This window comes from Heterodontus francisci, chromosome 23 (assembly GCF_036365525.1).
Source record: "Heterodontus francisci isolate sHetFra1 chromosome 23, sHetFra1.hap1, whole genome shotgun sequence".
Taxonomy (NCBI): domain Eukaryota; kingdom Metazoa; phylum Chordata; class Chondrichthyes; order Heterodontiformes; family Heterodontidae; genus Heterodontus; species Heterodontus francisci.
This window is the reverse complement of record NC_090393.1, coordinates 60,721,895-60,735,526: the sequence shown is the minus strand read 5'-3', so window position 1 is coordinate 60,735,526 and position 13,632 is coordinate 60,721,895. Positions and strand designations below refer to the sequence as shown.

The 13,632-nt window shown below is 41.5% G+C and overlaps 1 protein-coding gene across 7 annotated transcripts in view; it reads left to right on the top strand.

Moving 5' to 3' along the window:
- Window positions 1-13,632, top strand: part of sxph (saxiphilin) — a 114,144-nt gene that overhangs the window by 2,238 nt on the left and 98,274 nt on the right. For 4 of the 7 annotated variants that reach the window (XR_010977330.1, XM_068055617.1, XM_068055613.1 and 1 more), the window contains exon 2: window positions 4,106-4,255. Coding sequence is in view for 4 of the 7 variants with exons in the window: in XM_068055617.1 (XP_067911718.1) it covers window positions 4,252-4,255 (4 nt within the window). In the remaining 3 variants the exon portion in view is untranslated. Of the gene's footprint in view, window positions 1-4,092; window positions 4,256-6,608; window positions 6,873-7,030; window positions 7,175-13,632 lie in introns of those variants that run through there. The other 3 variants (XR_010977331.1, XR_010977329.1, XM_068055615.1) reach the window with 3 other exon arrangements.

Sequence of the window (13,632 nt, the reverse complement as noted above, 5' to 3'; positions counted from 1 at the left end):
TATTTGTCAGTTCCGAAGAAGGGTCACTGACCCGAAACGTTAACTCTGCTTCTCTTTCCACAGATGCTGCCAGACCTGCTGAGTGAATCCAGCATTTCTTGTTTTTGTTTCAGATTTCCAGCATCCGCAGTATTTTGCTTTTAACTTCATACTCATGCTGCCACTTTCCCTTTTATTCCATAGGCTTTAGCTTTGCTGGCAAGCCTATTATGTGACACTTTATCAAACACCTTTTGGAAGTCCATCTACACCACATGATACACCGCATTAACCTATCAACCCTCTCTGTTACCTCATCAAAAAACTCAATCAAGTTAGTTAAACATGATTTGCCTTTAACGAAGCCATGGTGGCTTTTCTTAATTAGTCCACGTTTGTCCAAGTGACTGTTAAATTTGTCTCAGATTATCATTTCTGAAAACTTTCCCACCGCTGAGGTTAAACTGACTTGCCAGTAGTTGCTGGGTTTATCCGTACATACTTTTTTGAAGGGTGTAAAATTTGCTATTTTCCAGTCCTCTGGCACCACCCTTATATCTAAGGAAGAATGGAAGATTATGGCAAGTACTGCCACAATTTTCACCCTTACATCCCTCAGCATCCTCAGATGCATCTGATCCAGTCCTGGTGACTTATCAACTTTAAGTACAGCCAGCCTTTCTAGGACCTACTTTTTATCAATTTTTAACCCATCCAGTATCTCAACTGTCTCCTTCTTCACTATGACTGGCAGCATCTTCTTTCTTTGAAAAGACAGGTGGAAAGTACTCATTTACTACCTCAGTCATGATCTCTGCCATTTTTGGTCCCCAATTGGCCCCTATGCTCCTCTTACTATCCTTTTACTATTTATATGTCTGTAGAAGACTTGAATTCCCTTTCATGTTAACTGCCAGTCTCTTCACATACTCAGTCTATTTCCTTTTTCATTTTCCCTCTGAACTTTCTAATTCAGCCTGGTTCTTACTTGTATTATTATCCTGATATCGGTCATACGCATGCAATTTCTGCTTCATCTTACTCTCTATCTCTGTCATGATCTCGGGAGCTCTGACTTTGTTTGCCCTCCCTTTCGCCCTCCTGGGAAAGTACCTCGATCCTACCCGAACCATCCCTACTTTAAAGGTAGCCCATTGTTCCATTACAGTTTTGCCTGCCAATCTTTGATTCCCATTTACCTGGGAAAGATCCGTTCTCAACCCACTGAAATTGGCTCCTCCAATTCAGTATTTTTACTCTAAATTGTTCGCTATCCTTTTCCATAGCTAACCTAAACTTTATGATCCTATGATCACTGTTCCCGAAATGTTCCCCTACTGACACTCAATCCACTTGACCCACCTCATTTCCCAGAACCAGATCCAACAATCCCTCCTTCCTCATTGGACCGGAAACATAATGATCAAGAAAATTCTTCTGAACACACTAAAATCTCTTCCCCCTCTCACCGCTTTACACTATTACCATCCTAGTTTATATTAGGATAATTTAAGTCCCCCATTATAACTACTCTATGGTTCTTGCACCTCTACAATTTTCCTGTAAATTTGTTCCTCTATATCTATCCTACTAGTTGGTGGCCTATAGATAGGACCCTACCAAATTCATGGTACATTTTACAAATTTCATGGTCACGATATTTTAAGAATTGTGAATTTCAGGATTTCATGTATTTAAATTGTAAATTTCATGATGTCGCAACAAACTATGAAAATGATCTATTTAAAACAAAAAAAAGACAAGGAAGGTTTCTGGTTTCAAATGCCATTTATTGTATACTCAAAAACTATTGTAAAAAGCTGACTATAAACAGGTCACATTCTTTACTCACTAAAGTCAGTATACCACCATAGGCATACAGAATTTGGCTTCCAAATTTTTTCACTTGATGTGTTGCAGTAATGGTTGTGGCTGTTTTTGATTTGCTCATTCTGGCATTCTCACTTGTCTGTTCACACTTGAGGCTGCTTCTCTCAAAACTGCATCAGAAGCCCTCCCTCATCTACCAATCAGCGAGGTAAACCTTCTGTCAATCAGTAAAACACGTGATGATTGCAATATGCCCAGCAATTAGCGAGGTGAGGCTTGCGTCAATTAATAAAATACGCAAAGTTCACAACATGCCCAGCAATCAGTGAGGTGAGCCTTGTGTCAATGAATAAAACACACAAAGTAATTAAAATGGCAGATTTTTACGGAGGGCCCAATATTTCACAGTCCGTAATGTATTTTTCATGTCCCTGAATTTGTTAGGTCGCTACCTATAGTTAATATCCAGTAGTGTAATGGCACCTGTATTGTTTTTGAATTCTAACCAAATAGATTCTTGACCCCACCTGGACATCATCTCTCTCCAGCACTGCAATATTCTCAATATTCTCCTTAATGAATATTGCCACCCTCCTCCTGCCTTTTCTTCCCTATCTTTCTTGAACATCTAGTATCCAAGAATATTTAGTACCCAGTCCTGCCCTTTATTGAGCCAGATCTCCATTATCACCATGGCATCATATTCCCATGTGGCTATTTGCACCTGCAGCTCACCAACCTTATTTACCATGCTTTGTTCATTTATGTACATGCACTATAAAAACTGAATTAGATATAATTGTATTTCCTCTTAGTCTGACCCCAGCTAGTATCTAATTATTTCTTACTTTGTTGCTATCTGTCTTTCCCAATCCTTTGTGCATCTTGTTTCGCCTTCCTAATGCTACATCCTGGTTCCCATTCCCCTGCCAAGTTAGTTTAAACTCTCCCCAACAGCACTAGAAAACTACCCCGCAAGGATATTGGCCCGGCTTTACCTGTCCAGCCTGTACAGGTCCCACCTGTCCCAGAATTACTTCCAATGTCCCAGGAATCTAAAGCCCACTCTGCTGCACCATCTCTCAAGCCACGCATTCATCTGTTCTATCCTCCTATTTCTGGACTCGCTAGCAAGTGCCACCAGGAACTATCCGGAGATTACTACCTTTGAGGTCATGCTTATTCATCTCCTTCCTATCTCCCTAAAATCTGCCTGCAGGACCTCCTCCCTCTTTCAGCCTATGTTGTTGGTACCAATATGGGCCACGACCTGTGGCTATTCACCCTCGCCCTCAGAATACCCCGCAGCCGCTCAGTGACCTGCTTGATCCTGGCACCAGGGAGGCAACATACCATCCTGGAATCATGTCTGTGGCCCCTATTGAGTCTCCTATCACTATTGCTTTCTGAACCTTCCTCCTACCCCATCTGAGCCACCCAGGGTGCCAGGTGTATGGCAACAACCTGGGGCATGCCAGTACCAGTTGGAGCTGTGGTTCTGGATGCAGCACAATAGTCACAGGCCAATTTAGTCTAGGATAGAGATGCCCAGTTGAGGCCTCCTCATATCTAGGGCCCTATCAAATTCACAATCAAATTTTACAAATTTCACAGTCTCAACATTTTAAGAGGCGTGAATTTCATGATTTCACATATTTAAATCATAAATTTCACAGTATCGCAACAAATCATGAAAATGATCTATTTAAAACAAAAAAAAGGGAAGTTTCTGGTTTCAAATGGTATTTCTTGTATACTCAAAAACTATTGTAAAAAGGTGATCTTAAACAGATCATATTCTTTACTCACTAAAGTCCGTATACCACCATAGGCATGCAGAATTTGGCTTCCAAATTCTTTCACTTGATGTGTCACAGTAATAGTTGTGGCTGTTTTTGATTTTTTCATTCTGGCATTCTCACTTGTCTGCTATTACTTGAGGCTGCTTCTCTCAAAAATGCACCAGAAGCCCTCCCTCATCTACCAATCAGCGAGGTAAACCTTCTGTCAATCAGTAAAACACATGATGATTGCAATATGCCCAGCAATTAGCGAGGTGAGGCTTGCGTCAATTAATAAAATACGCAAAGTTCGCAACATGCCCAGCAATCAATGAGATGAGACTGGTGCCAATGAATAAAACACACAAAGTTAACAATATGGCCGATTTCATGGAGGACCTGAGATTTCCCATGATGCATTTGTCATGGCTGTGAATTTGGTAGGGCCTTACTCATATCCTATCTGAAGGACAGCGCTTCTGAAAATGCAACACTCACTCAGTATTTCAATGCAGGAGGTGGAAAGGATGCAATCAAAGGAAACAAAGAGGATTCCATGCTTTAGATCATTGACTTGGAAAGGGGTTAACGGTACCAAGATTGGAGGTGCTTTTGAGGCTCACAGAATCCATCAGGTCGTGTGAGACAATTGGAAAAAGGAATGGGTAAGTGTGTGATTATTTCCAGAAGTGTTGAACTTTTTATATATAACATACCACACATCGTGTTTTTAAGGGAATAAGGGCTGAGTGAAGAATGCCATATGTATTTCAGAGAATTTATTTTTGCTGTAATATGGGGAGAAACTATTTGGGGGAAATTGGAAAAAGTTGTGAGATATCGAAATTGGAAATAGATAATTCGAAAGCAGGAAAACATACAGACGTAACAAATGAAGAAGAAAAATGCTCGGTGTTCACAGTGTTGAGCACAGACAGAATATAATTTGTTCTACGTGGATCGATTTCTGTAGCTATTTTACTTGCTGTGTGACCCTACTTGGCAATGTTCACTAAAAAATACCTTTCATTCCCTGTAATTCTGTCTGCTTGTCTCCCAATCTAACTTCTTCAGCCTCTCTTTTTCTGTTTGTCACTTTCACAATTCCCTCATAACAGTCTCTGTGGCAGTTTTTCCATCCCCTTTTCACACTCTTTCTGTTTGCCTTTCCATTTTTCCATTTCTCTCTCTCTTCTATATGTCTCTGCCTGCCTCTGACACAATTCACTCATTGTCTATTTGTCTCTTCCTCTCTAACTGTATCTCTCACTATCTATCCTTTGGTATGTCTCTCAATATCTTTTTTTTCTTCTCATAACCACTGAGACCTGCAGGCAGACATGGGGTTCTGATAGCAACAAAAATGATTTAGTTGTTCCCTGAATATGCAACAAAAAGTGGAAGGCTAGGTCAGGGGTTGGGGTGAACCAAGGGTCTAATGAGAGTGAAAAACTTGAAGTAATTAATATTACTAAAGAGAGAGTACTGGTGAAATTAATGGAGCCAAAAGCTGTCAGATCCCCTGGACTGGATGGCCTACATATTAGGGTTCTAAAAGAGGTAGCTACAGATATGGTGGATGCACTAGTTACAATTTTTCACATTTCCCTAGATTCTGGATTGTTCCCAGTGGATTGGAAGGTAGCAAATGTAACACTGCTATTCAAGAAAGCAGGGAGATAGAAAACAGGGCAATACAGGCCAGTTAGCCTGACACCAGTCATTGGGAAAATGCTGGGATCCATTCTGAAGGAAGTGGTGACAGGGTACATGGAAAATCATAATATAGTTTTACAAATCTGTTGCAGTTTTTTGAGGAAACAACTAACAGGGTAGATAAATGGGAGCCAGTGGATGCAGTATATTTGTATTTTCAAAAGGCATTTGATAAGGTGGCACATGAGAGGTTGTTACACAAGATAAGGGCTCTTGGGGGTTGGGGATAATATATTAGCATTGATAGAGGAAATCTTGCTGCATTTATATAGTGCTTTGGTGAGATCACACCTGGAGAACTGTGTACAGTTTTGGTCTCTGTGCCTAAGGAATAATATACTTCCCTGAAATCGGTTGCAGCAAAGCTTCACTAGGTTGATTCCTGTGATGAGTGGTTATCCTCTGAGGAGAGATTGAAATGGGCTTACTTCCAAGACCATCTCCAAGACTTGAGCACAAAAATCAACTCTCCAGTCCAGTATTGAGGCAGTGCTGCACTGTTGGAGGTACCGTCTTTCAGATGATCACAGGAATCAACCTAGTGAAGCTTTATTGCAACCCCATTCAAGCATGACAGAAATCAAAAAACTTTTGGACTCTGAGGGAATCAAGGGATATGGAGATCAGGCAGGAAAGTGGAGTTGAGGTCAAAGATCAGCCACAATCTTATTGAATGGTGCAGCAGAGTCAAGGGGCCGTATGGCCTATGTCTGCTCCTTTTTTTTACATTCTTATGGGTGGGGTAGTTGAGGTTGAGGTGGAATAGTCGGGTGGGGTACTTAGCAGGGTCTATGCCTGGGAGGGAGCAGGCGAAGGGGCCTCAGCTGGAAATCTCTATCCCAGATTAAATTGACCCTCTGTCACTGTTGTGCTGGATCCAGAAACACAGTTCCATCTGATCCTGGCATGTCCCAAGTTGCTGCCATATATAAAGATGAGAGAGAAACTTGAAACAGGAGATAGCAGGGACTTTGGCAGGGGTGTGCTGAGAATCTGGTGTCTGAGACTAGAGGGTGGGCTGTGCTGTGATGGAGCAAGGCACAGGGTCTGCGAAGACCATGGGTGCAGTCAGAGACTGGGTGACAAGTGGACTTCGAGAATACAGCTCAGGTGGTCTGGAGGAGTGGACCAGAGGCAGGGAGTGCAGCACTCATATGTGATTGGTCACTGATAGTCAGGCATGTGGTTACCATTAACCAATGAAATGGTTCAAAAGGGCTGGACACTGAAAGGGTGCACATTTTTTATAATTTAGATTGATGCAATTTATTTAAAATTTATTTTCTTCTCACTATCTTTCAGCCTGTATTTTGGGGCAAAGAAAACTGAACTCTTTTGTTTCAAATAAGTATAGTGGTCATGTCTGAGCTGCAGCGATTCTTGTCACTGTACATTCCTGAGCTGAAGGGAATGTTGAATGTCGAACTCCACTGGAATCAAAAGAGAAATATTCCAGATTTTCAGCATCTGCAGTAAAACCAGAAAGTGCTGGAAACACTCAGCAACTTAGGCAGCATCTGTGAAGAGAGAAACAAAGTTAGCACTTCAGGTTGATGACCTATCAAGGTGGGTATGTGCCAAAACATCATATACATCATCATAGTTTGCACAAAATACAAAGCAAGTCAGTCAGCATCTGTAACGAGAAAGATCAGTGATGACTTTACAGGGTCTAATGAAGGACACGCAACTGACAATTCAATACCTACCTTTTTTTTTTACAGATGTGGATTGGTCTGCTATGTATTTCTGGCATATATTCCATATATTCAGAAATGGCACCAAATTGAGAGCTGTGAATGATTGTGAAAGACTGCAGGAGGACATAAATTTACTCGAAAGTTATACAGAATGGTCATGTGATTACTGTCGCTCAATAAAATGGCTCAGAAGGAACAATTATAATCTTTTTATTAACTTATAGATAGATTAGTTTTGGAACACTACTTAAACCTTAGTTTTTCATCTCTAATCACTATGAAAACTTCTAATAGAAATGATTTTCTGCAAATAATTAACCCTACCTAACATTGTGGGAGCACTATCACCACAACGACTGCAGCAGTTCATGGAGAAGGCCACCAGCAGCTTCAAAGGGCAGCCAACGAAGAACAAAAAATGCAGCCTTGCCAGTGTCACCATAATCCTGAGAACAAATTAAAAAGGGTATATTTGAGTATTCCTGAAAATAGAGACATGTTGTCAAAGCTGTTCAGATGAAACAGGCGCCATGTTTGTACATATTCTTTCTGTCTGCAAAGAACAGGGCCCTGTATATTAATACATGTAGCTTCCAGTACGCGCAAATGCATCACACTGTGAGCCCTACTGACAGCCTTACTCAAACTCAAAACACAGTGTCCAACATTAGATGTGATTCCGTGATTGGACCACATTTGCTAAATAATCCACAGTGTGCTAAGAATGAAGCTGACAACCAATTTAAGATTATCAGTAGGGCTCGCAGTGTGGTGCATTTCCACGTACTGGAAGCTACATACATTAATATACAGGGCCCTGTTCTTTGCAGACAGAAAGAATATGTACAAACATTGCGGCTGTTTCAACTGAACAAAATAAGTGACAACCATTTGCTGGTTCGTTCCTCAGGGCAATACCTTGACCAATCAGAGTTCAGGTGTCTGGTTTAAATTTTAAACAAAGCTTGGCAATTAACTGTCAGTCACCATAAACTGGTGCATTCGCCATGGCAACACCTCGACCAATCAGAGTTCACTTGCCAACCAATCAGCACTCTCTTCTCATGCAGTATAAGTTGTTGTTTTCCCTTACATTGGTTATTCTTGCGCTTGTCCTGATGAGTGCAAGACGAAAATCTTCAACAACATGTCTCTATTTTCAGCAATACTCAAGTTCTGTTCTACTAAACAACTATAAGGGTACATTTCCTCTGACCATGATTTTTGCATGCATCTTTTAAACAGTCTGCCTGTTACTGAAATAAAAACAAGAACTGCTGGAACCACTCAGCAGGTCTGGCAGCATCTGTGGAAAGAGAAGCAGAGTTAACGTTTCGGGTCAGTGACCCTTCTTCGGAACTGACAAATATTAAAAATGTCACAGGTTATAAGCAAGTGAGGTGGGGGTGGGGCAAGAGATAACAAAGGAGAAGGTGCAGATTGGACAAGGCCACATAGCTGACCAAAAGGTCATGGAGCAAAGGCAAACAATATGTTAATGGTGTGTTGAAAGACAAAGCATTAGTACAGAATAGGTGTTAACGGACTGAATATTGAACACTGCCTGTTACTGTGTGTGTTATAAAAGTTTCACTTGAATTTTACTGGAATTGCTGCCCTTTTAAAAAAAAGTCATAGTTTTGTTTTTGTTTCTGATTCTCATTTTAAAATTTTAATCCCTCCCCTAGAAGGAAATATCTGCAGAATCTATCAAGTGTGATGCAAGATCCTTCCTCTTGATATTCCTATAACACATTGAAAGGAATAACAGATCAAAAAAAGTCAATTCCAATTAAAAGAATAAATATTTGTAGATAGCACAAAGTAGCTGGTGAATAAGCAAAGCAGCGCCCTGACACAAAAGTGCCTGGCCTCTTCCCCAGTCTAACAGACACTGTAATGGCTCCATTACATTTCTACATAACCACCAATAGCAGCTCCAACTTCATTTGAATATGTTTCAGGCACAGGCGCTGGACATCTCTTTTGATACCTATACCAATACGGTGGGCAGCACACTTCCGACTCAGATTGTACGCACACACATGGCCCACTGTATTGGATGTTTTTGTGTCTGTTTTACACCTGTTAAATGCGCGCTCTGTCATTGAATTTCTAGAGGCTCTTTTAGAGGCTTTCTTAATAACTAATCCCAATGGGCCATCCCTTGTGAGCATCCCAAAGTTACACAACCCCAGTCTCAGTTGTACAAGCCATTTGGCCAGGAGTGAGCAATTTTGCAATATTTTCTCCCAGTGCATGCTGAGGAGTGGCACATGGGAATTTTTACTCCAAAACCTCCCATTCCTGGTATTATCCCCTTTCTACAGCTCTAATATCCTTCCTGTAATGGAGTGGCCAGAACTGCACCCAATACTATCAACTGTGGCCAACCAATACTAGGTCCTTATTATAATATTCAATGCCCCTCTGAATAAAACCCAGAATCCCATTTGTCTTTTTATGACCTTTTCTATCTGCACTCCTGCCTCTAAAGATCATGGTCTGGCATCTCCCTAGATGTTCCTTGTTCCTATTCACTCAGTTCCCCCTTTTCTCTGAAGGTGCTGATTCTTATTAGGGGATAGCTTCATTAGGGTCTAGAAGCTTTGATTTATTAAATTCAATTCCATAACTTATTTTGGTGGGTTTATGAACTCACAATCCCTGGGCTGATAATCCAGTAGCACAACTCTACACCACTTTGTGTATATTTCAGTTTGCTGATACTAACAGATCTTGGTGCTGAGATTTAGGATTTTATACAATCATACAGCATAGAAGGAGGTCATTTGGCCCATTGTGCCTGCTCTTTGGAAGAGTTATCCACTTAGTCCCAGTACTGTGCACATACACATATTCCTGCGCATGTTTTCAAAAGGCCTTTGATAAGGTATCACACAATTGGTTCATGCGAAAGCTTAGGGCATGTGGAGTTCAAGTACAATGGATAGCAAATTGGTTATAAAATAGAAAGCAGAAAGTAGGGCTAAACAGATTGGAGGAAGATAGAAAGCAGTGTTCCACAAGCATCAGAACTGGGATCACAGTTATTCATAATTTACATGAATGATTTGGATTTAGGAATAAGTAACTCAATATTAAAATTTCCAGATGAAACCAAATTGCATGGTAGAGATAACACTGAGGAAGAATGCAACATAATATAAGAAAACTTGCAGACTGGGCATTTAAATGGAAAATAAACATTAATATAGATAAATGTAAGGTGACACATTTTGGTAGGGAAAATGGAATCATCATTTACACCTCAGAAATAAAAAAACTGAATGGGGCAGAAGAGCAAAGGGATATAGGTGAACAAATTGAAGCAGCATCACAGATTAGCAAAGCAATTAAAAATGCAAACAAAACACGGATTTATTTCCAGAAGTACAGAATTCAAACAGTAGCGAAGATTGTTAAACTTGTATAGGTCCCAGGTCAGGCCACACTTAGAGTACTGTTCACAGTCCTGCTCTCCATACTGGGTTGGACAGGGAAGATGTGGAGATACTGGGCTGAATTTTATCAGTGTGCTGCGCTCTGCGGCGACGCGACGAGAGCTCAGCGGCCTTCCGACATGGAAGTGCCACCGCACAGCCCCCAAGATATTTTGCATGGGGGCTGATTTCAATGGAGGGGGCAGAGCCCCCGATAACATATAGGGTGCGGCCGCCACATCCCCGGCAACGGCGTCCAGTGCCATCACACAGGCACCGGCTCCATTTTTAAAGGGCTTTAAGCCCTTAGCAGAGATTTAAATGTTCAAAGGTACAGTATGCACGATTTAAAAAAAAATAAATAATTAGGAGATGGAGGCCCTTCGCCAAACCCCCCAATGGTTATTTTATTGCCCGATATTACCAAAACCTACTTATTCCCTTCTCGACCTTTCCCCCCCCCAACCTTCTAACTTTTGCCCTTCAACCCCTTCCCACCATCCCCACAGCCAATAAAAATTGTTTTCCCCCACCCCCACCCCTCCTGCCCTGAAAGTTTTATTCCTTACGGAGTTCTGAAAGCACACGAGCTGCATTCAGAGGTCATAAAATTGGCGTGGGACGGCCGCCATCTGCAGGTAAGTTAATTTACATCTTATTATTGATCATTTAAATATTTAGATGAAGGTCCCACCACTGCACCGAGGTACCCCCGCCGCCAGTAATATGCGGTGGGCCCTTCTCGCATTGGTCGGCTCTCCCTGCTGAATTTTACGAGCACCGCCCCCAACCCTGCCATGACCCACAGTGTCGAGGGGCTGGTAAAATTCAGCCCACTGTTTTCACCTGTGGGGGAATCTAAAACTAAAGGCAATAAATACAAGATAGTTACTAATAAATCCAATAGGGAAATAAGGAGAAATTTCTTTATTCAAAACATGGTTAGAATGTGGAACTCATTACCAGATGAATTGGTTGAGGCAATTGGCTTAGGTGCTTTCAAAGGGAAACTGGATGAGTACATGAGAGAAAAGGGAATAGAAAGATATGCTGAAAGGCTGAGATGAGATATATGGAAATTTGTTGGGAGTTTAAACATCAGCACAGTCTATTTCGGCAGAATAGCCTGTTTCTGTGCTGTATTTTCTACGTAATTCTATGTAATATCGCTGGATAGCAGTAAGGAATGGAAATAGTTGATTTTCCCCTCTCTAGTCTAGTGGCTTTTAGGCCGATAGTAGCACCCCCCAAACAAAGCCTTGGCTGAGATCAAGTAATTATTAGACTTCATGCTTTGTTTGACTCTGTCCCACTCAATCCAGCAGGTTTACCCACTGGCAATCAAGGGAATTCATAAGATGCCATTTTAACTCAACTACTAGTTCCCCTTCGTGCCATTAAGCATTGCTGACACTCTGATCATCCTCACATTCACAAGCACAATCTGGTGTCTGGCACATGCACACAATAATTTGGGCAAATCTTAATCCTGGATGAACATTAAATATTTCTTAGCTCATCAATTCTGTACAATGGAAAATGATCTGGCAGATTGGAATCTGCTGTTTGGAATAGAAACTTGTATATCTGGGTCAACTGAATTGCAACATCTGCGACCAGATGTTCTATCCCCATGAGTTTGGAAAACAACAAGGACCTTCACAAAACAAAATGTGTCCAGTTTCAAGTAGGGCTGCAAACTCTTTGATTTTACAGGAGGTTGTGTGGGGATTCTGTTCCTCAGTCAAAGACACCCCCGACCCCCCACCTCCCCCCGTCCCATCTACACTCAAGTTTGTGACACCAGAATTACAAATGTATGACTTGAACAGAATAACCAGTGAGACAAGTTTCTTCTGATAATTTACAATCGCTTATATGAATATTCCTAACTTAATTTCCTAATTTAATACTACAATCTTCCCACTGATGGTGTTTGTAGGTCCCTCAGTGGAGTTGACCTTCCTTGACGGTCTGCAGGAATAGTAACATACTCCGATCTCCATGTACATTTATACATTTCTTGCTGCTGGCTTGGCCATCTCGTCTCCAAATTTGGCAATGCTCCAAACCTTTAGTTCTGATTGGCAATTTATGTCCCCATTTTTGATATTCCTTTTTTTAAAAAAAAGAATTTCTGCGAAAGACAGTCACCTATTTCCTTCTGATAATCAATTTCAGGAAGAACAGTCTTTCACACCTCTTCAATCTTTAGATTTACACATTACTTGAGCCCATCTGCTTCCATTGTCTGGTTCTTAAGGTCATCAGGCGCTCATCCCTTTGCTGGTGGAGGTAGAAACACTCAACTCATTTAAAAGGTACCTGGACCTGCAACTGAAGTGCTGTAATCTGCAAGGCTACGAACCAGGTGCTGGAAGGTGGGATTAGTTTGGGCGGCTAATTTCTTTTCAGCCGGCGCAGACACAATTGGCTGAATGGCCTCTTTCTGTGCTGTAACTTATCTATGGTTTCTTCTATTATGGTTGCAAGACGCATATGCTTATTGCACCCTTGATTCTTGACTGGCCTATGTGAATGCTGTTTCCATCGAAACTTGTAACTTCAGCAGAATCTCAAACAAGGAGTTAACCCCTTGTTGTCCTTCAGTTGCATCACGTAACTTCCCGCAGTCACTTTCGGGTACTTTCCAGTTTCAGGACTGGTTATAAAGGTATCAGCCAGGGATCAGTTGGTAGCATTTTTGCGAGTTCAAATCCCACTCCAGAGACATGAGCATGAAATCTATATTGACACTCCAGTGATGGCTTTCGGCTGAGATATAACATAGGAAATGCTGCAACCAATTTGCACACGGCAAACTCCCACAAACAGCAATGAAATCCATGGCCAGATTGTCCGAGAAATATTGTCCAGACACCAGGGAGAAATCCCTTGCTCTGAAAATAGTGTCATGGGTTCTTTTACAGCCACCTATGAGAGCTCATGGGCAGGGAATATGAGGAAGAACTTTTTTACAAAGCAAGTGGTAATAACCTGGAACTCACAGTGCACGAGGGTGATGGAAGTGGAGACAATCAATGATTTCAAAAGGAAATTTTATGAACACTTGAAGGAAGTAAACTTACGGGACTACAGGGATCGGGAGGGGGAGTGGGACAGACTGGATTTCTCTGCAGAGAGCTAGCATGGACTCAATGGGCCAAATAGCCTGCTTCTATG